This window comes from Chiloscyllium punctatum, chromosome 42 (assembly GCF_047496795.1).
Source record: "Chiloscyllium punctatum isolate Juve2018m chromosome 42, sChiPun1.3, whole genome shotgun sequence".
Lineage (NCBI taxonomy): Eukaryota > Metazoa > Chordata > Chondrichthyes > Orectolobiformes > Hemiscylliidae > Chiloscyllium > Chiloscyllium punctatum.
This window is the reverse complement of record NC_092780.1, coordinates 14,151,757-14,174,340: the sequence shown is the minus strand read 5'-3', so window position 1 is coordinate 14,174,340 and position 22,584 is coordinate 14,151,757. Positions and strand designations below refer to the sequence as shown.

Here is a 22,584-nt window from a genome sequence, read left to right as displayed (position 1 = left end):
CTAGATGGAGATTTTAAACTCAACCAATATCTGCCTGTTCAGGTGGATGCAAAAGATCTCACATCATTACAAAAAGTAACTATTACCAAGTCATTGTCACATTGTTTGTGGGAGCTGGCTATGTCCATAATGGCTGCTTGCTTCCTGCATTATAACAGTGTCTACACTTTCAAAGTGCTTTTCGATAGTTGTAAAGCATTTTGGGACATCTGCTGGATGTGAAAAGTGATCAATAAATGCAGGTCTTCCTTGCGTCTGTCACAGTGTGAGGACGTTCTGGTAAAACGTTTCCAATGAATTCTCACAAATGAAGGACCTACCTTTCAGAATCTGAGTCCTACTCCCAACCACAGCTCAAGGTAGCAGATCAATTGAAATAACTGATCGTATGGTGGCTGGAAAAAGGAACTCAGATGAGGGATGGGAGGAATTGGCTAATTTTTGCTAGCTTTCATTAAGCAGTAGGTAGACACAATCAGCTCCCACTTTACGCTTGGGTCAGCTTGCTCACTGATTTAAATGATGGTGAAAAATTCATCCCACAGGCTGGTTTGCATTCTCCTATACCAGCTATTCCCAGTACCTCCTTGCTCGTGAAACAGCTTAAAGCTCATTAGTGAGAATGCTCAGGCTTCTGAAACTTTATTCTCAAACAATGTTAAGCGCCAGGGTATTCAAAAAAACTGTCTAAGAAATGAAACCCTCTGCAAGATGTTTTGTGGAAGTCTACCCCGTCTCAGACCTAAGTTGCAAAAAAGGGACATTACGGTCGTTTTAGGATACACGTCTGATCCGGACAGAGCTAAAGCAAAGATTTACAATAGTTAACATCACCTAACAATTCGCATCTCGACAGCTGGTAACAAACAACTGGAAAACACAGAGAAACAGACTAAGTTGAGATTGTAGAGGATGAGGACTGATCATTAACTCAGGAGCTGCAATGAAGTTTTGGGTCATCAACCATAATTTTGTCACCAATGTAGCACCTGTCCAATTAACAGCTTGGCTCTCCTTCATGTTTAGATGGCACAAATTTTACAAAAGAACCATGAGCACTGTCAATAGATTTGGCAATTTACTTTAACTCAGGCAAAGGCCTTGTGATGGAGTTGGGATGTTCCTTTTGCTCCCATTTCCACTACCCCCCATCCCCGGTCACGTTGAGTTTAATAAGGAGTGCATTCTAAATTGCATCTCTCACTCCAACTGCTGCTCAAAGATGGCAGAATGTTCTAGATGTTGTTGCAATTATTCTGCTTCCTAGCTCTGTGGAAATCAGAATAAGGGTTTCAGTCAGAGCTGAGGAGAAATGTCTTCTCTTAGAGGGTAGTGAATGTGTGGAATTCTTTACTGCAGAAGGTTGCTGAGGCGGGATGGCAACGTCAATTCAAGGCTGAGATAGACAGATTCTTTTTTAATCAGTAAGGGGATCAAGGGAAAAAGGTGGGGAAGTGGAGTTGAGGATTAACAGATCAGCCACGATCTCACTGAATGGTGGAGCAGATCCGATGGGCTGAATGGCCTGTGTCTGAGAGAGTCTGACACTCCCGTGCAGATTGAGGACTGAGAGATGCCGGTGGTGACAGTATGAGGTGGAGGAAGTTTCATTCACTGGCGAGACAAGCTGAGGCAGACTGGGAAGAGTGACCTGCAGACAGCACTGCAGTGACAAGGTTAGAGTGGTGCAGGAAAAGCACAGCAGGTCAGGCAGCATCCGAGGAGGAGGAAAATCAATGTTTCGGGCAATAAGGAGTGAAAGTAAAATAGAATTAATCCTGGCCTCAATGAATAACTTGCCCTTGTTCAATGTATTTTCTGATTTCCTCCCCATCTTCAGCACTGCTGAAAGCTGGTTTCTTCAGCTTGTGAAGAATTTGGAATCTGTAAAGATGTGGTTAGCACAGTCGGAGGAAAGAAAACAGATTCCCACAAAGATATTACCTTGTCATATATTACAAGTAACACAAAGGTCTATCTTTTGTATCGATATTAGGAGCTTGCATATTTGATGGAGGAGGGGGTGAATTACAGCATCATATGACAGTGTGGAGCAGTTGGGTCCTTGAGCCCTTGTCAGTTCTTTCAAAAACCATTAATGTTGCTGCCTTATTCACATAACTGTATTCCCACAGCCTTGGAACCAACCTAATAAATCTCCAAAACCTTCATGTTCATTTGGGTGTGGAATGACCACTCTAGCAAGGGGGCTGAATTAGTGGTTTACACAGATCTACCATAAATTCCTGGTTTGTGCACACTATGCACCTCCACTTTATAATGTCCAGAATTCCCCATGCTTTACTAACTGTTTTGTTAACCTGTCTTGTCATTTTTGAGGATTGGTGCATCAAGACCCTCTGGCCATTCTCTTCTTGCACCTCCTTTAAAATGGGATCATTTGGGAGATCCTGGCTCTTCTCAATCTTCCTAAATAAAGGCATCAGTTCACATTTTGTGGTGGATTCTATCTGCCCTGTATCTGCTTATTCCACCAGCTGCCAAAGGGCTCTTGAAACTTAGAACTACTCTTTCCATCCCCAAACCCCCAATGTTTTCAACATGTCCACAATTGTCTGCCTATTTGGGGGTGGCACGGTGGTTAGCACTGCTGCCTCAGTTCAATTCCAGCCTTGGGTGACTGTCTGTGTGGAGTTTGCACATTCTCCCCGTGTCTGCGTGGGTTTCCTCCGGGTGCTCCAGTTTCCTCCCACAATCCAAAGATGTGCAGGATAGGTGAATTGTCCATATAAAATTGCCCATAGTGTTAGGTGCATTAGTCAGAGGGAGATGGATTTGGGTGGGTTACGTTTCAGAGGTTCACTGTGGACTGGTAGGGCCTGTTTGCACACTGTAGGTAATCTAATCTATTTCTGTGTTTTGTTCCAGAAGAGTTTTCTGGGCCTTTAGTGTAAGCTTGCAGCAATAAATGGGGAAATGTACTGGGCCTAATGTTGTTAGTGAATGTATCCTTTTACAGTGTGACTTAGCTTTTACACAGCACTCGAACTCTGTAAATTTGACTGCTTTCTATATGTTAGAAATTCTTAGAAAGGATCCAACTAAATACGTAATATTTGTAACAGAGTGCCAGAAGAGCATTTAAAAGCTGCAGATGTGTAGGTCTTTAATGTCAGAAATGCACCATTCGTTGAAACAACACAATTGATACTGAATATATACAAGAGATTGGTGAGGTTACAGAGGGTTTTGTGTGAAGTCATTGACTCTCCATATAGAGCGTGGAGTTATGGAAAGAGTACAGAAAATAAAAAGCATGGCTAAAATGGTACCAGGAATTAGAAGTTCCCGTGATGAGAAAGCTCAGACAAATTAGGAGGCTTTCATTATGAAGGGGGGAAGCTAAGGAATGAGCCAACAGGTGTTGCCAAAATTACAGGAAATAGTCATCACTATAACACTGATTGGGAAGAGTGACCTGCAATGAGTATCGCAAAGAGGCATATTAGGTGAGTATGTTCACTTACAGCTTGTAAGATCTTTATTTTGGGTTTACAGTTTGTGAAGGCAATACTGCAGAGCTCCAGAGAAAGACAGTCCTGGAGTAGTTAATATTATTTAACTTCAAGGACAATCTAATAATTCTATTTAAGGGGGTAGGTCATGGAAGGAGAGCGCGAAGCCATATTGTGCTCTTCCTGCCCTATGTGGGAAGATGGATACAGTCCCAGTTCTCAGCACCAGGAAGTGTCTCTAGCTGCAGCTCCTTGAACCCGAATTTACGGAGCTGCAGCAACTGCTGGTGACACTATGAAACATCCGTAAGGCTGAAAATATCGTGGATAGCACATACAGAGAGGCAGACATCAGCAGAGAGGGAATGATGACCACCAAGAAGATTAAGGAGATTAGGGAGCCAATGCAAGGATCTCCTACAAAACAGGTATACCACTCTGGATACCACTTGGAGGAACTGCCCCTCAGGAAGTTGGAAAGCACCTTAAAAAGTGGGAGCTCAAAAGTTGTGATCTCAGGATTCATACCACGGAGGAGGGATCCCTGGAGTGTATATGAGATGGTTTTCTGGATTAATGGAGTCATAGAGTGACACAATATGGAAACAGACCTTTCGATCTAACCAGACCACACCGACCATGTTCCTAAACTAAACTAGTCCCACCTGCCTGCACTCGGCCCTTTTCCCACCAAACCTTCCCTATTCATGATTGTATCCAAATGTCTTTTAAATGTTGTAACTGTACCATTCAGTGATCTGTGGCCTAAGTCCCTATACCTGCCTTTGGACCATGTCCTTTAATGCCTTTGCTGAACCAAAAATGTATCTCTCTCAGATTTAAAATTAACAACAGATCCAGTATCTATTACTGTTTGTGGAAGAAAGTGGGGATGGGGTGGGGTGGTGGGGGATACTGAGCCCGGGGCTCATCTGCTTCTGGTGGCTTTCTTTCTCTTCTTTTTGTTGTTACTCTTTTTCTTTGATTCTTCACTTTCTTTTCCTTACAGGGTGCAGTGACAGTACTGGGACAAGCCGGACATGGCTCCATCCAGCCCAGGGCCTCCTGGTAAGTGAGGAGCCGGTCTGAGACTGACTCTCCCGGCCTGGACCCGTAGGCTAGGCTGAGGGTCCAGATCCACAGCTAGGCCTGAGCGCCTGAAGGAGGAGGTCAGTCTCCCTGTGCGGCAGGCTTCTCCTGACATGGAGGTCTCGTCCCTGTGTGGAGGTCTTCTTCGACTTTGGCGTCCAGGTGTTCCAGTGGGTGGTCTTGGCCCGGTACAGCGGTCTTCTTCAGTGGAGATTTCTAGCGTAGTGTCCAGTGGCCCGGCCATGACAGTCTCGTCCTGGTCAGGTCTTCAGGCTATTCCTTGATCAGCTTTCCCTGAGCCCAGCAGAAGTTAACTGAACTGTAATGAACTTTGCCTTAATTGTACTTTTTTAAAATCATTATGTATGACTTCTGTCATTGATATAAATGCTGTGGTGGGGTGACTTATAAAACACTGTTTTTCATGTAAAAGTACACATGACAATAAATTTCCATTCCAATCAATTCTACCTGAATCCACCACTTCCTCTGGCATTTCATTCCACAAATGAACCAGCCTCTGGGTAAAGAAGTTACCCCTCATGCCCTTGTTAAAACTTTCTCCTCCCACCTTAAAAATATGCCCCCTGGTTATGAACTCCCCCACCCTATGGAAAGGACCCATGTCATTCATCTTATCTATGCTCCTTATTGTTTTATAAACCTCAATTATGTCACACCTCAATCTCCTATGTTCCAGTGAAAAAAGTCCCAGTCTTACCAGACTATTTTTATATTTCAAATCCACCATTCCTGGCAATATGCTGATTAGATTCCCTACAGTGTGGAAACAGGCCCTTCGACCCAACAAGTCCACATCAACCCTCTGAAGAGCAACCCACCCAGACCCATTCCCTTACACCTAACACTATGGACACTTTAGCACGGCCAATTCACTTAACCTGCGCATCTTTGGACTGTGGGAGGAAACTGGAGCATCCAGTGGAAACCCACGCAGACACTGGGAGAATGTGCAAACTCCACACAGACAGTTTCCCAAGGCAGCAATTGAACCTGGGTCCCTGGCGCTGTGAGGCAGCAGTGCTAAACACTGAGCCACCGTGCCACTCCAATTTTGTAATATCCTTCCTATAGCAGGGTGACCAGAATTGCACACGATATTCCAGAAGAGGCCTCACCAACATCCTGTACAACCTCAACATGATGTCCTTTTAAGTAAAAATATTACTTTAAGTAAAATAGCTTTACAGCACAATCAGATTCATGCTTCCTCTGCAGCAGATACCACCAGGTGTACCTCTGCTCCTACATTCAATGCTGTGATTGCTTTTAACAAAGGGTGACATTTCAAACTGTGGTAGTTATCTGATTGTAGTTAGTGTTATTGGCAGATAATTCTTCAAAAGTGCAAATTAAAATTACCACAAAATGTGAACTTCTATCTATGATATATAAGCCAACATAAATTATGGGGATGAGTCAGAAATATTTAACTTTAAAAGAAACATTTGGACTTTTCAGTAGGTATTGACCAAACTTATATCAGCAATAAACCTTATTGTCGATGTGTGCTCAGTTTTTAAGAAACTGACTCATGTTTCTGAAACCAAGGTGTGTCAAGGTATTAGTAGGGAAATGGTGTTGGTGAAACTGATGGGGTTAAAGTCTGACAAGTCCCCAGGCCTGATAATCCACATTCCAGAGGACTAAGAAAGTGGGTCTAGAAATAGTGGATTCATTGCTGGTCATCTTTCAAGATTCTAAGGGGCTCTGGAACAATCTTATTTAAAAAAGGAAGTAGCAAGTAAACAGGGAATTATAGATTGGTTATCCTGACACTGGTGATGGGGAGGATGCTGGCATCCACTATAAAAGATTTAATTGCAGGGCACCTGTAAAGCAGTGACAGAATTGGACAGAATCAGCACGGAGTTACGAAGGGAACATCATGCTTAACAAACTATTGGAAATTTTTTGGAGCTGTGATCAGTAACATTGGTAAGGAGGTACCAGTAGATGGGGTTTCTTGGACTACGACAAGGAGTTTGATAAGGTCCCTCATAAGAGATTAGCATGTGAAATTAACGTGTGAAATCTTGGGGAGTTGAGTACTGACATGGATAGAGAACTGGATGGCTGACAGGAAACAAAGAATAGGAGGAAATGGGTCATTATCTGAGGCAGACAGTGACCAGTGAGGTACCACAGAGATCAATGTTTGGAGCCCAGCCGTTCACAATATGCATCAGTGTATTGATGAGGGAATGAAATATAACGTTTCCAAGATTGCAAATAATACAAAACTGAGTGGGTGGGTGAGCTGGGAGAAGGCTGTGGAGATGTTTCCATCTGATCTGGGCAAGTTGACTAAGGCAGGGGAGTACATGGCAGATGGAATATAATGTGAATAAATGTCAGGTAGCAAAAGCAGGAAGGCAGATTATAGTCTGAATGGCAATAAATTGGGAAAAGGGAGAGGTTCAATGAGACCTGGATGAATATTGTACCCATATTGATGAAATTAGGCATGCAGGGGAAGCAGGCAGTGAAAAGGGTGAATGGTATATTGACCTTCATAGTGAGAGGATTCGAATACACGAGCAGGGATCTTTTTCTGCAATTGCACAGAGCCCTGAATAAACCCCACCTAAAGTACTGCATGTAGTTTTGCTCTCCTTATCTGAGAAAGGATGTGCTGGCTGTGGAGGGAGTGCAGCAAAGGTTTACCAGAGTGATTCCTGGGCACGCAGGCCGGATACAGAAAAGTTTAGGACTGGAGTTTAGAAGAATGAGGAGTGATCTCATGGAAACCTACGCAATTCTAACAGGACTAGGCAGGGCAACACAGGAAGGATGTTTCCGATGACTGGGGAATCTTAGAACTGGGCTCACACTTTAAGGATGCATGGTAGGCCATATAGGACTGAGATGAGGGGACATTTCTTTACTCAGAGTGTGGAGAACCTGTGGGATTTCTACCATAGAAAGCAGTTGAGGCCAACGTGTTGAATGTTTTGGAATGAGATCTAGATCTTAGGGCTAAAGGGATCAAAAGGTTAGGATGAAAGCAGGAACAGGGCACCTAGTTGGAAAATCAATGATGATAATATAGGAAGTCAGACCAGACTTGAAAGGTTGAGTGGTATACTCCTGGTCCTATTTTCTCTATTTCAAAAGGTAGGCATTAAAGGACTGTTTTGTTGGTGTCTTAGGTGTGGATTCAGGGCACCCACAAGATAAGGGAAAAGTTAGAAGAAATCATATCTCACATCGTGTTACTGGGTCACCACCACAGCTGGGTATTGGGGCTGAGACTGCAATGCAACTTAAAAAGGAGTTGGGTAAGGATTTGAAAGTCCCAACAGGTAACTCAAGGGGTTGCTTCTGTTTAATTCCAGATTATGCCTCAGTTGAGGTGCCCTGGCTGTGTTTCTCTATTTTTAGGCCCCCTCATAAAATACTAGTGGCTGTTGTTTAAGGGGCCTGGCAAATTGGATCAGTCGAGGCCCTTGAGGAGAAGTAGATAACACCAAGAGAAACTGATCCTAAAAGATGAGGGGCTTCAGGAGTGGAGCTGGGCAATAACAACAACTTAATTTTATATAGGACAGCCCGTAGAAAAGCCAACACCACCCCTATGAAAGAGCAGTGAAAGAGTCATTCAGGAAGTCACTTTTAGGCAAATTCCAAAAGCACTGAATCCACCCAGAATCAAACACGGAAAAAAAAATCATGAAATCATCTTGGAAATCAAGGCCGGAAAAATCCCTGGAAATGCCAACTAGATGTGTCAGTGTCAGACTGATAAAAAAATTAAAACCGCCAGCATGTCTCTACATTGGATCCGAGATTAAGGTGAAGGGATCTCTGTTTGAAATTTTAAAACTGATTTCCTTCTTTCAGATTATAACTGATCTGCAAGACAGGCTATTGATGTACTATTTACAACACGACTTGGATGTTGGACTGGGATGGACAAAGTTAAAAATCACACAACACCAGGTTATAGTCCAACAGATTTATTTGGAAGCTCTAGCTTTTGGAGCGCTGCTCCTTCATCAGATGGTTTGTTGGAGCAGCGCTCCAAAAGCTAGAGCTTCCAAATAAATCTGTTGGACTATAACCTGGTGTTGTGTGATTTTTAACTATTTGCAACACACTTACACTGCAATAGTGCAAATTCCCATCAAATAAAACCTTGTACTGAGAATACTAGTTTATGAAGTCTAACTGAATGGACTAAAATATAAAGTTAATTTTACAGATGCTACAAATATTGTGGAGCCTCCCATTGCCTGTTTAGAATCATCATGACTACAGGAGTTAAAGTCATTTCCTTTACAGATTTTCTATATGCAGCAACATTTCTGTATATTTTAACAGATTTTTTAAAAATCAGCTCCCAAGGGTTAAAATGAATCTGTACAAATATTCACGCAAAATGCTAGCTGTTTCGGACTTGTTGTCAAATTACTTTCACTGAAACCAAACACTTCCAAAATGCCATTGTGATTATCATGGAGCATTGTTCAGTCTCTAGGTTGTGGGAATGAGTTTTTTCAAATTATTTTGCACAGGATGTGGGCATCACTGGCTGGGCCAGTATTAAGTGCCTGTCCTCAAATGTCCTTGAGAAGGTGGTCAAGACCAGTCTTGTTGAACTGTTGCAGTCCACACGGTGTCAGGACACCCACACTGCTGTTCAGAATTTCCTGCCAGGAGTTTAATCTGACATTCAGCTCATGTATTGAGGGCACTTAATTGACAAAAGTGGTGCGTTTGACTAAAATGCTGAACCGTAGCCCAGTCTGCCTGTTCAAATCGACACTTGAGAACCCACAGTACTATCTGATAAGATGGCGTTCTGCAGCTCATGCCCCTGGCCAACAATATTCCCTCAAACCACAAGAAGCAGTCTCACCTTGCTGCTTTCCGTGGGGGTCTTACTACGGGCAATACAGCATCTAGGTTTGCTTAGACAACAGCAGGCAGTTACATCAAGGAACTGTGCGAAGTGCTCAGCAATATGATAAGGTGCTATACAAATGCAAATCTTTCTCATTTATACGAGGGGCATATTCACATTATAATGGGAAAAACAAACATGGTTTCTGTGTTCAAAACCTCGTTACAGCTCCAAATGAAATATTTATCAATAATATATACTTATAACAATTGTATTCAGTTTGAATATACCTGAGTAGATCCTTCACTTTACTTCCAAATATCACCGTTAACCCTTGAGTGGCCTTATTCGGTTATCAGTTAGCAGCAGCATTCCTGAAGGATACCGACAGAGCATGTGAGCTCTTTGGCAATGTGTGGTTTTACATGTAGTGATGAAGTGTATCATGAAAGTAAGTCCCTGGTTTAAATATTTCATCGTTGTGTGTTCAAGTAGTATGTGGATATTTGAGAAAACCTGACTTCTACTATTATAGAAGATTGCTGTTGAGGTGGTCCAGTCTAGGAGGAGGGATCTATGTGTACCTGAGTTGTCTTGACCAGAAAACTTCAATCAATAGGAGGTAAGCCTATCACTTGTTGCTTCTGATTCTCAGACCACACAGAACTGAAACAGCCTCTGTTCCCAAACCGACTCAGCTCACTGTCATTATGGTGTGTATCAATGATTTATGCATCAAAGGTTTCCAGGTTCTGATTGATTGGGAACAGACTTTTGGCGTTTCAACTCAGCGGTGTGGAGCCAGTGCTCAAATAACTCATTTCAAAACCCCTCACAACATTCAAACATGATAAAAGCAGCATTAATGTGAGGGGGAGAGATGGTCGGATTATGCGAGTGGCACTGGATTAGTACTCCATGATGTTCTAGGGATAGGTAGCTGGGTGGAATTTAAATTCAATTCAAACAACTCAACTTTTCAATAAAATCAATCTGGAGTTAAAAGCTAGTCCCAATGATGCAGGTACAAAACTCTCATTGATTGTTGTTCAAAACAGATTTGGTTTTACGAAGGTTGGTTTTGGGAAGGACATCTGACTTGTGTACCTGATCTGAACTAGATGTGACTCAGAACCACAGCAATGTGTAGTTGATTCTTTAGTTGCTTTCTGAAATGGTGGAACGAGTCATTCAGTTGGAGCGATGAGGGATTAAAAACTGGCTGAAGATCCTATGGACACAAACATACAGAAGAAAAGTTGCCCAAGGCACTGGTGGCCTGTAGCGTGGGAATACCACTGTGTTGTATCAGATAATACTGTATTAGGGCATCTAGATACTGAGTCTCCACCAAGCTCTGACAAAATTTACCATGTGAATAAGGAGCCAGAAACTTCCCTCCTTAACTGTTTGGGTGTAACATGCCGTATACAGAGGAACCTTGATTATCCGGCATTCGATTATCCAAATATTGGATTATTCGGCAAGATCGCAAGTTCCTGATGCTCGGCTAAACTGTGTTACCCGGCATTTGATTATCTGGAATTTGATTAACTGGCCGCCTGTGCCCTTGGGATAATCGGGGTTCCTCTGTATTGTTTTGGAGAAATTTAGAAGCAGGGAATATGGTTTATGAATATCGCGAAAGTGACATTCATAAAACGTATACAACAACGTGAACATAGATTTTCAGTTTCAGTTCTGTGGGATTTGAAAATTACTGTCGAACATCTAAAACATGAGGTTGTTTGGTAAATGCAAACGTGTTTCAGAGTCAAAGGTCGCTTATCACTGGTTTGTGGTTTTCTTGCTTTTGGGCAGTGGATCCCCCCTGTCTGAGGATGTTTCACTGCCTTTAACGTCACATGGTCAACAAAAGACAACCTTTGTAGAGTGTCAGAGAAGGTAGATATGGAGATGTTTTGAGGCTATCTGGTTGAGTTATTGAGGAAGGGGAGAAATGGGAAAGAGCTAAGTGCAAATGTGGTTAAAAAGAATCACGGGGGAGGGGGTGGAATAGCCACTAAAGGGTTAACTGAAGGGGCTACCAAGGAAACCACTCAGGCTCAGAATGCAGGGGTTAAAACCCTCTCCCTACCACCCCCTCCCCATCGCCCCAACCCCCAACACAATGAACACATTTTTAAGTGTTAGTACTAACACATGCATAAAAATTCTCTGAATTTTCCTCCCATGTTTTTTTTTGTGCAGCTGAATCCCCTGTCGCCAGTGAGCCTGGGTAGTCTCAGGTGCCACTTCTTGGTCTTTGTCTCCCCCTCCTTTTCTGCACGGCCCTTTCTGACCGTGCTCCTTATGAAAAATAAAACATACGACGGGTCAGTTTCACTTTCCGCGGGTAACTGAGGTCTGTGCCACAAAGGTGGGGGTCACCTGGCCAAAGGAGGCCTCAGTGCTGTTGGAATCAGGAGGATCTCAGATGCTTCAGAAGGAAGGAGACTTCGCCTTCTCCTCCCACTGAGAATGGCAGTGGATTGCAGATGGGTGTGCGGGCAAACAGACTCGACTGCGGTTGCTAGGCGTAGCAGATACCTCCCGTTGAAATTCCTCTCCGCCATTTTCTATCCCCTTGCATTCTTGAATTCCCACACTGCTGATCCTCCCATGCGACGCTGAGGTAGGGCAGTTCATGCCTTGACTTTCCAGCTCTCTCTCTTTTTCTCTCGAACCGTTGATCGTAAATAAACAAATGTTGCCAGTCGTAAAGTAACACTGCTTTCCAAGAGCTGCAGTGATCAAAGACAGGACAACATTGACTGCAGAATGATAAACCACTGGAAAAAGGTTGCACCAAGTTGAGCGTGTAAAAAAAATGAAGATGCGATGGTTGGCCATTTTGTTTTGGAGTTAGCTGTTTTATATAATCAGCTGTTAAAGCAGCAACGCACAGCTAGGCAGCACGACCTTCCTTTGCAAGACAAGAGCACAAGGACCAAGGAACACTTTACTATGACTTGCAAAATATTTGCACCTGGTACCCGCATTAATGGAATGGTTCTTTTGAGATTCGGCCAAGTTTAGATAGACAAAATGATCCACAATGGACATGACGCCAGGCAGTTAGCCGGTGATTATGTGTGTGTGTGTGTGTGTGTGTGTGTGCGTGTGTTCTGTTTTTTCAGCCAGTTTTCGCTCAGGCCTACACTTCCTGGTCCTCGAACACCTCCAGGAATAATGGAGGGAAGAGTTCTGTGGGACATTCAACCTTCATGTGGAGGAAGCGGCTGGCATGACATGCCCCGATCATCCTTAGGTCTGTGACTTTCATCAGCAGCTTTGGCCAGAAGTGTGGAATGTTGTGTTTGCGATAGTTTATGTAGTGTTCAAACGCTAGGAGGTAGGCCTCTTGGCATTTCTCTATTTTGTCAATGCAAGTCAGTCCTGTGCGATCTGGAAGCAAGAACAAGAATCACTTGTCAATCAGGGGTTTTCCAAACTGTTCATTACTTTTGCCTGTTTGAAACTGGGGCAGGAACAATGTCAACCTTTGATGTTGTACAAATGTAAGAAATGGACAGGGAGTTGACCATTCAGCCCATCAAGCCTCCTCCCCCATTCAGTAAGATCATAGCTGGCCTCAACTCCACTTGGCCCAGATAATCTTTGTCTCCCTTAAGAGTGTCAATTAACATAAAGATTAACAATTGTTAATTGATCAATTGTTAATGAACAACCGTTAGTGAAGAACTTATCTATTTTTGCCTTAAAAACACTCAATGACTCTTTTGCTACTCTCTGGGTAAAAACAAATGCATATTACTGTTCATGCAGTGTCGCTGGGTCAAAATCCTGGAACTCCCTCCTGAACAGCTTGTTGGGGGCATCTTCACCAAACTGACTGCAGGAGTTCAAGGACATAGCTTACCACCACCCTCTTAGGAGCAATTAGGGACGGGCATTAAATGCTGCCCAGCCAGTGGATCCCCAATCCCCTGAATAAATTAAAATTTAGATTTACATCTCTCTGAGAGAGAATGTTTTCCTCATTTACATCTTCATATTTAAACTGCGTTTCTTAATTCTATTCCCACCGATAAGGGAAACATCCTCTCAGCACCCACCTTGTCAAGTCTCCTTGGTCTTATCTTTCATGAATGCCAAGATCCTGTTTTCTTCCCACTCAGTTTTATCTGCTATTCTGTGGAGGTTTACTGTTGCTCCATTGTCCTCAACATTGAGGTTAGAAAGAAAGAAGTTTGAGTGGACTTTCTCTGGCCTGATCATGCTTCTGTGAAGCATTGCAACACCCTTTCCTTTTTAAAGGTGCTATATGATTGCAGTCTGTTTGTTGTTTTACCTGAGTTCCCCACCCTCAAAGTAGGGCACCCCTCTTCAATTTTACTCCTCCGCACTGCCTCCTATAATGAAATCCAACTCTTTGCTTTTGTCCCTGTCTCAACTCGGTTTATTGAAGTGAATTCTCTTTTCACGAGGCTGTGTGTATGAAAGTATTTGTGGTTATTTATGAGGCTTGTTTATCGGGTGACATGGTGGCTCAGTAACAATTGAAAGGCGTGTAGGTTAGGTGAACTGGCCATGCTAAATTACCCATGGTGCTCAGGGATGTGTAGGTTAGGTGCATTCATCAGGGTTAAATGTACAGCAATAGGTTAGGGGAATGGATTTGGGTGGGATACTCTTTGGAGAGTCAGTGTGGACTTGTTGGGCCGAAGGGCCTATTTCCACACTGTAGGGATTCTATGATAAGCGAGTTTTGAGAAGATTTGTAGTTCAGGTTGACGTTCTGGATGTAGGTTTGCTCGCTGAGCTGGAAGGTTCGTTTTCAGACATTTTGTCACCATACAAGGTAACATCTTCAGTGAGTGTCTGGATGAAGCACTGGTGGTATAGCCCACTTTCTATTTATATGTTTGAATTTCCTTGGGTGCAAATATGGCACAATATGATAAAACTGGCCCGAAAATGGGAAACCAATGCACCCAAGGAAACTCAAACATATAAATAGAAAGCGGGCTACACCACCAGTGCTTTATCCAGAGGCTCACTGAAGATGTTACCTAGTATGGTGATGAAATGTCTGAAAATGAATATTCCAGCTCAGCGAGCAAACCTGCATCCAGATTCTATGATTGTTCACATCCTTCAATACATTATAGTCAGAAGGCTCACTACAAAGGTGTATCTCACTTTCTCTGCTTAGCCATTTGTATGGGCCTTAAAAGTAATTTCGACACTGATGCCACACTCTGAGAAGCATGAAGCTGACAGGACAGCTTCCAAATAGGGGTCAAAGACTCAGAAGAAGGGATCAGCCATTCACAGCTTAGGGAAGGAGAATTACTTTCACTTGGGGTTCTGTGAATCTTTGGAATTCTTCACGCACGGAACTGTGGATTCTCAGTTGTTGTGTAGATCCAGGAGGACAGTGGAAAAGCTTTAAGGATGTCCTCAAAGCCTCCATGAAGAGCTCACCCATCTCCATCAGCTCATGGGAGGCCCTTGTGTGTGGCACAGCAAAACTGGGAATGTTCTTTTGGGAAAGTTCCAAACATGTTGAGGAGTTTGCTCAGGAATAGGGAGAGGAAAAGCTGAGACATCAGAGAACCGTCAACCAACCCTTCGACTCAACGTCCCCATGCACCATGTGCCTCGTAAATGGCAGAGAGTGAAGATGGTGCACTCAAATAAAAGCAAACTACATGGAAGCCGCAAATCTGAAACGAAAACAAAAGTTGCTGGAGAAACTCCACAGTTCTTGAGGCACCTGTGGAGAGAGAAACAGAGTTAATGTTTTGAGTCCAATATAACTCTTCTTCAGAGCTGAAGATTCAAGATGCAAAATGTTAACTCTGTTTCTCTCTTTGCAGATGCTGCCAGACCTGCTGAGTTTCTCCAGTGCTCTCTGTGTTTGTATGTCTGGATGGTGTATTGGGCTTATCAGCATCTCAGAAATCTTCAAAAACAAGTCATCCTCCATTCTGAAGGGAAATCTGAGATTGAGATTGTTCGTTTATTGGACAGGAAAAGAATTGAGGTGTGTGAAGATAGGAAGGGAAAATGGAATTGAGTCAGAAATCTTCTATGGTCTTACTGAATGGTGTGGGGAGCTGGGGAGCTATATAGTCCACTCCTGCTTGTAGTTCTCATCTACTTTTAGAGTATCTGTTGGGACTTGCAAGAGAATGCATATCTTGTGCTGGAGCAGCTGTTGCCTTGTTATCTTTAGACTCTCGCAGTCTAACTATTGTTGATTTTGGAGTTATGACAATGCAGTATAGAACACTCCGAGTTAAAAGAAAAACACCTTATCCAACAGTAATACTTAACAGTGAGCAGTTTTACCTGAGGACATCAATAAAACTGCTTGGAGGAGTGCCACCTCTGTGTCATCCAGACTGAAGGCGGCTAAGGATTTGCCCAGCTCAAATATGGCGTCTGAGACGACCCCTAGTCCTCCATTCTTCAGTTGCTCTCTCTTGACGGCCATTTCTCCATTTAGTGTCAGTGTCTCGCTCTCTGCATCATAACGGACAGCAGCCCTTAGAGACATTATCTCCATGCAGCAGCCTTTCAAAAGGATGATCTGGTCTTCACAAGGCAGCTGAACAAGGCAGAACACAACAAAGTAAAACAAAAAAAGTTGCTTCAACAGTAGTCAATCAGTAACAGGGCTGTCTTTCTGTCTTGGCCCTAGGGTGAAGACTACCTTCTGTCATTAGAGTAACGTCATCTATAAAAATCAGTGGTGGCTTTGCACATGGAGCCTTTCCTGATTGGGCATCTTACTCCCCCATTTTTTCACAGGTATGCACTTCTGTGGAAATGTCGACTTGTACTCCCCTTTTGTCTGCACTCCAGATTATTCTGCTGAGTTAAACTGGGACACCAGCTGCCCGTTGGGCCCAATGACACGCCATCTCATGGTAAGACTAGATGGTAACTATCTACAGGCTGACAGACCACACCCTAACTGATGCTGCCCTCATCCACTAGCCACAGCTGCTCCCTTTCTATGAGTTCGGCTTGAAATTTGGTCAGGATGCATTTGGTGATTGCTGATGTCTACTCCCTGGTCACTACGGTGAGCAACAAAGACAGTGTGTATCCATAGCACTATTATTGTTCCTGTATCTCATTTCATTGAAGTGACTGAGGAATGTTGATCTGTGAATTGCCAATTGCATTACTTTTCACATGGTTGGCTGGGCCTCTATAAAGCAATCTGGCAGAGTATCTGGCAATGCCCTACGACAGATAAACCTGTCAGTGTGCGCACTATTTCTGTCCTATATCTCCATTTCTCTCCTAGAGGAGAGGCTACCAAACAGGGCAAGGAAATCATTTGAGATGAGAGAGCACATGCAAAGGAACAGGGAGAAATACCGTCAGACGTGAGACTATTGACTTTCTCCGAAGGGTTTTCTTTGACATTTTTATTAAAATATATAATATTTGCCAAAGATTTGGCTCAAGTGGGACCATGATCCCCTTAAATTACCCAGTCAGAGTCAGAATAAGGGATTAGTAATTTAGGACTGAGATGAGGAGACCTTACCTCACTCATAAGGTTACTAATGTGTGGAGCTTTCTACCTCAGAGAGCTGTGGACGTTCATTCATTGAGTATATTCAAACCACATCAGTAGATTTTTAAATTTAAGGATAAACGTATGGATATGGGAATAATGCGGGAAGCTTAAAGATCAGCCATGATCCTATTGAATGATGGAATCGGATTGAAGGACTGAACAGCTTATTCCAGCTCCTCTCCTCTTGCATTCCTAAACAAATTATGTAAATATTTCGAGGTGGGTGGTGAAGTGCTATTATTGCTAGACTATTAATCCAGAGACCCAGGTGATGTTCTGGAGACCTATGTTCCAATCCTGCCATGGCAGATCATGGAATTTGAATCCAAGGAAGATCTGCAATTAAGAATTGGATGATGACCAAGAAAGCATTGTCAATTGTCAGGAAAACCGATCTATTTTGACTCACTAACATCCTTTAAGAAAGGTAATTGGTGTCCTTTCGTGATCTGGCCTCCATGTGACTCCTAGACCCACAGCAATGTAGGTCAGGCAGCATCAAAGGAGAAGGCGAATCGACGTTTCGGACATAAGCCCTTCTTCAGGAATGAGGCCTTCTTCAGAAGGGTTTTCTTTGACATTTTTATTAAAATATATAATATTTGCCAAAGATTTGGCTCAAGTGGGACCATGATCCCCTTAAATTACCCAGTCAGAGTCAGAATAAGGGATTAGTAATTTAGGACTGAGATGAGGAGACCTTACCTCACTCATAAGGTTACTAATGTGTGGAGCTTTCTACCTCAGAAACGTTGATTCTCCTTCTCCTTTGATGCTGCCTGACCTGCTGCGCTTTTCCAGCAACACATTTTTATGCTCTGATCCCCAGCATCTGCAGTCCTCACTTTCTCCACAGCAATGTAGTTGACTCTAAAATGCCCTCAGGGCAATTAGGGGTAGGCAATAGATGCTGGCTTAGTCAGTGATGTCCATATTCCGTGAGTGCATAAAATCAGCAGTGCTGTCATTGTAGCGCATGAAAACATTATTGAATCATAAATAATGTGATGTTGCCATTTCTTATCTCTGTGTCTTGATCAAGAGGCCCATTAGCACAAGGTTTGAGCAGGTTCACTACTTGCTGCCTTTGAAGTGTGGGTAAAGTTTTTGCTGCAGCAGTTAGAATCATAGAATGCCTACATTGCAGAAAGAGGCCATTCAGCCTATTGAATCTGTACTGACCCTCTGAAGAGCATCCTATCCAGGGCCCCTCCCTGACCCCGTAGCCCCTCATTTACTACGGCTAATCCCTCTGATCCTCCTCTATTTCAGCCAATTCATCACCTTCTGGTGGTAATTATGTATTTGCCATGGATGCCACTGCTCAGGTGCCAACTCAGGTTGGACGTAGACCAGGAAAATCTGCCACACGACTTTCTTTCTCCAATTACCCCCGGCCCAAACTCCTGCCATTGGTCACTCAACACGTCCCGCTGCCTTCCCACAGCCAATTGGAAAGAGAGCAGACTTTCTGTTACTTGGCTGCTGGAGCAGACTGCATATTCTCATCGACTTGGAAACCAAAAGCATTCAAAGGAAATGTTCAAAAAGCCCACAGTTCTGAATGCTTCTGTGATTTTCCTCCTGGCTTGCCTGCCTCTGTTCTCTCAAAATGTAATCTCTCATTCCTGAAGACTTCAGGGCAGTTCTGAAGGAATGGCCTCTCTCGATAAGGCACTGATTCAGAAAGGTTGTCAGAGGGAACTTTTACAGGTCAGGATTGATTGCCCATTGGTGAGAAGGAAGGATCTCCCATGACTGAAGCACTCAGTGCTTCTGGCTGTGGGACTGGCTGAAGGGAGGGGAGAGCTTTCCAATGCCTAGACCTTTCCACTAAGGAATACCTGGGCTTCTGTTTCCACATCCTGGAATCTGCAGTCATCTTCCATGGGATGGGACCTGTAGGCAACAGCAACTGCAGTAAGGAGGGGAATCATTGACTCAAGATGATAGTAACTGACTACAGTGGTGAGGTTTGGGAAGAGGAAATTCCCAGTTGGGGGTGGGTGAAGAGTGTTGGAGGCAGTAAGCTGTCAAAAAGCCCCAACAACCAACCTTTCTCAATTTCCGGGGCACTTTGCAATGGAATTTTGCACTTGAATTGCAATGATTGTTCAGTCACTGATTATTTCCAGAGGTAATGACTCACTGTCAGGTTCCAAGATTTGTGGCCATTCTCTTCGTTGTGCAAGAAATTGATGAGGGAAATTCAGGCTTGTTGGAAATGGCATAAACTGAAACTGTAAACCCTGTCAGTTGCAAGTCAACCATGAGTGCTAGCAATTCTGTCTTTGAAATATCACCAAATTCCATTTTGGCAATCACAGTGTTTTATGGATGACTGGGAATTAGAATGCCTAACAGAAGTTGTATTCCCTCCTGACAACCAACAAAGTCAAGAACATTTTCAATGACAAAAATACCTCCGAGAACATTGGTAGCTTTTTGGCAAAATCCACAACTCTGGTAATGGCTGGGGTGATGATCCTGGTGAATTGACTGAAGGCTTCGAGATCCACTTTGTCTCCTTCTGGTGTAGAAGTCATTGGAGATTGGCCGATGTCTTCTGGCTGTGGGCATAAGGTGGATAGAATGAGGTTCTCCCTGGAAATGAAACTTGATAGGACTCAAGATTATTGAACATCGAACATTGAACAGTACAGCACAATACAGGCCCTTCGGCCCATGATGTTGTGCCGGCTTTTTATCCTACTCTAAGATCAGACTAACCTACATATCCTTCATTGTGCTATCATCCATGTACCTACCCAAGAGTTGCTTAAACGTCCCTGATGTATCTGATTCTACCACCACTGCTGGCAGTGCATTCCACGCACCCACCAATCTGTGTAAAGAACCTACTTCTGACATCTTCCCTAAACCTTCCTCCAATCACCCTAAAATTATGCCCCCTCATGATAGACATTTCTGCCATGAGGAAAAAGTCTCTGGCTATCCACTCTATCTATGCCTCTCATCATCTTGAGACAACTCTATCAAGTCATCTCTCATCCTTCTTCATTCCAATTAGAAAATCCCTAGCTCCCTCAACCTTTCTTCATAAGACATGTACTCCAGTCCAGGAAGCATCCTTGTAAATCTCCTCTGCACTCTCTCTAAAGCTTCCACATCCTTCCGATGATGCGACAACCAAAATTGAACACAATATTCCAAGTGTGGTCTAACCAGAGCTCTATAGAGTTGCAGTATACCCTTGCGGCCCTTAAACTCAATTGCCCTGCTAATGAATGCCAACACACCATATGTCTTCTTGACAATCCTGTCGACTTGGGTGGCAACTTTGAGAGATCTATGGACATGGACCTAAAGATCCCTCTGTTCTTTCACACTGCCAAGAATTCTGCCTTCGACCCTGTATTCTGCATTCAAATTCGACTTTCCAAAGTGAATCACTTCTCACTTTTCCAGGTTAAACTCCATCTGCTACTTATCAGCCCAGCTCTGCACCCTGTCAATGTCCTGTTGCAACCTACAACAGCCCTCTACGCTTTTCATCACTCCACCAACTTTCATGTCACCTGCAAATTTACTAACCCACCCTTCCTCATCCAAGTGGTATATAAAAATCACAAAGACCAGAAGTCCCAGAACAGATCCCTGCTGAACACTACTGGTCACCAAACTCCAAGCTGAATATTTTCCATTAATCACCACCCTCTGTCTTCTATGGGCCAGCCAATTCTGTATCCAGACAGCCAGATCTCTCTGTATCCCATGCCTCCTTACTTTCTGAATGAGCCTACCATGGGGAACCTCATCAAACACCTTACTAAAATTCATGTACACCTCAACTACTGCCCAACCTTCATCAAGGTGTTTTGTCATATCCTCAAATAATTCAATAAGGTTTGTGAGGAATGATTGCCCCTCACAAAGCCATGCTGACTAGCTCTAATCAATCTATGGTTTTCCAAGTAATCACAAATCTGGTCTCTCAGAATGCTCTCCAATACTTTACCTACCACAGATGTGAGACTGACTGGTCTGTAATTACCAGGAGTATGCCTATTCCCGTTCTTGAACAAGGGAATAACATTTGCCACCCTCCAATCATCTGGCACTACTCGAGTGGACAGTGAGGATGCAAGGATCATCGCCAAAGTCACAGCAATCTCTTTGCTCGCTTCCTGTAGTAACCCTGGGCATATCCCATCCCTTCTACACAATATCTGCTGTACATTTCTTGGTTCTGTCCTTAGCAATTCATTCAGCCCTGTTGTACTCTCTCCACAGGTAGTTAAGAAATCAACAGAACCAACAAATTCTCAGATTGGTATGCATTTAATGATGATTCCTTGTAACCTTTGAATCAATCATTGCCTTCAGTGAGTTGCCAGATGCTGATGAAATGCCATGTGATAAAATACCACAGAAATATTGTGTGTGTCCATACAGTTTACATAACCTCGAATAGCTATTCCTTGGAATTTAAAAGATCAAGACAGAAGATCTCAGGGGTATTAAGGGGAACCAATAAGACAGATGAGGAGAAACAATTTCCATTGGTTTGGGAAATCTAAGACAAAGGAATAAATAATTTGGGACTAGGTGTCTGAGTCAAGAGAGAAGGAGGAGTGGTATTTTTAATAAGGGATAGCATTATAGCTGTGCTGAGGGAGGATATTCCTGGAAATATATCCAGAGACGTTATTTGGGTGGAACTGACAAATATTGGGATTGGGATTTTGTTATAGACCCCCCAATAGTCAGAGGGAAATTGAGAAACAAACTTGTAAGGAGATCTCAGCTTTCTGTAAGAATAATAGGGTAGTTATGGTAGGGGATTTTAACTTTCCAAACATCGACCGGCACTGCCATAGTGTTTAAGGTTTAGATGGAGGGGAATTTCTTAAGTGTGTACAAGACAATTTTCTGATTCAGTATGTGGATGTACCTACCAGAGAAGGTGCAAAACTTGACCTACTCTTGGGAAATAAGGCAGGGCAGGTGACTGAGGTGTCAGTGGGGGAGCACTTTGGGGCCAGTGACCATAATTCTATTCGTTTTAAAATAGTGATGGAAAAGGACAGACCAGATTTAAAAGTTGAAGTTCTAAATTGGAGAAGGGGCAATTTTGACGGTATTAGGTAAGAACTTTCGAAACCTGATTGGAGACAGATGTTCGCAGGTAAAGGGACGGCTGGAAAATGGGAAGCTTTCAGAAATGAGATAACAAGAGTCCAGAGAAAGTATATTCCTGTCAGGGTGAAAGGAAAAGCTAGTAGGTATAGGGAATGCTGGATGACTAAAGAAATTGAGGGTTTGGTTAAGAAAAATAAGGAAGCATATGTCAGGTATAGACAGGATAAATCGAGTGAATTCTTAGAAGAGTATAAAGAAAGTAGGAGTATTACTTAAGAGGGAAATCAGGAGGGCAAAAAGAGGACATGAGATAGCTTTGGCAAATAGAATTAAGGAGAATCCAAAGGGTTTTTACAAATATATTAAGGACAAAAGGGTAACTAGGGAGAGAATAGGGTACCTCAAAGATCAGCAAGGTGGCCTTTGTGTGCAGGCATAGAAATTGGGGGAGATACTAAATGAATATTTTGCATCAGTATTTA

The 22,584-nt window shown here is 43.2% G+C and overlaps 1 protein-coding gene across 5 annotated transcripts in view; it reads right to left on the bottom strand.

Moving 5' to 3' along the window:
- Positions 1–8,645: 8,645 nt before the first annotated feature.
- Positions 8,646–22,584, bottom strand: part of LOC140465746 (thyroid hormone receptor alpha-like) — a 360,010-nt gene continuing 346,071 nt past the window's right edge. For 4 of the 5 annotated variants that reach the window (XM_072561447.1, XM_072561443.1, XM_072561444.1 and 1 more), the window contains 3 exons: positions 19,423–19,569; positions 15,754–16,012; positions 8,646–12,840 (listed from right to left, as the gene is read on the bottom strand). In XM_072561447.1, coding sequence (XP_072417548.1) covers positions 12,590–12,840; positions 15,754–16,012; positions 19,423–19,569 — 657 coding nt within the window. In that variant the 3' untranslated portion in view covers positions 8,646–12,589. Of the gene's footprint in view, positions 12,841–14,557; positions 15,176–15,753; positions 16,013–19,422; positions 19,570–22,584 lie in introns of those variants that run through there. The other variant, XM_072561446.1, reaches the window with a different exon arrangement.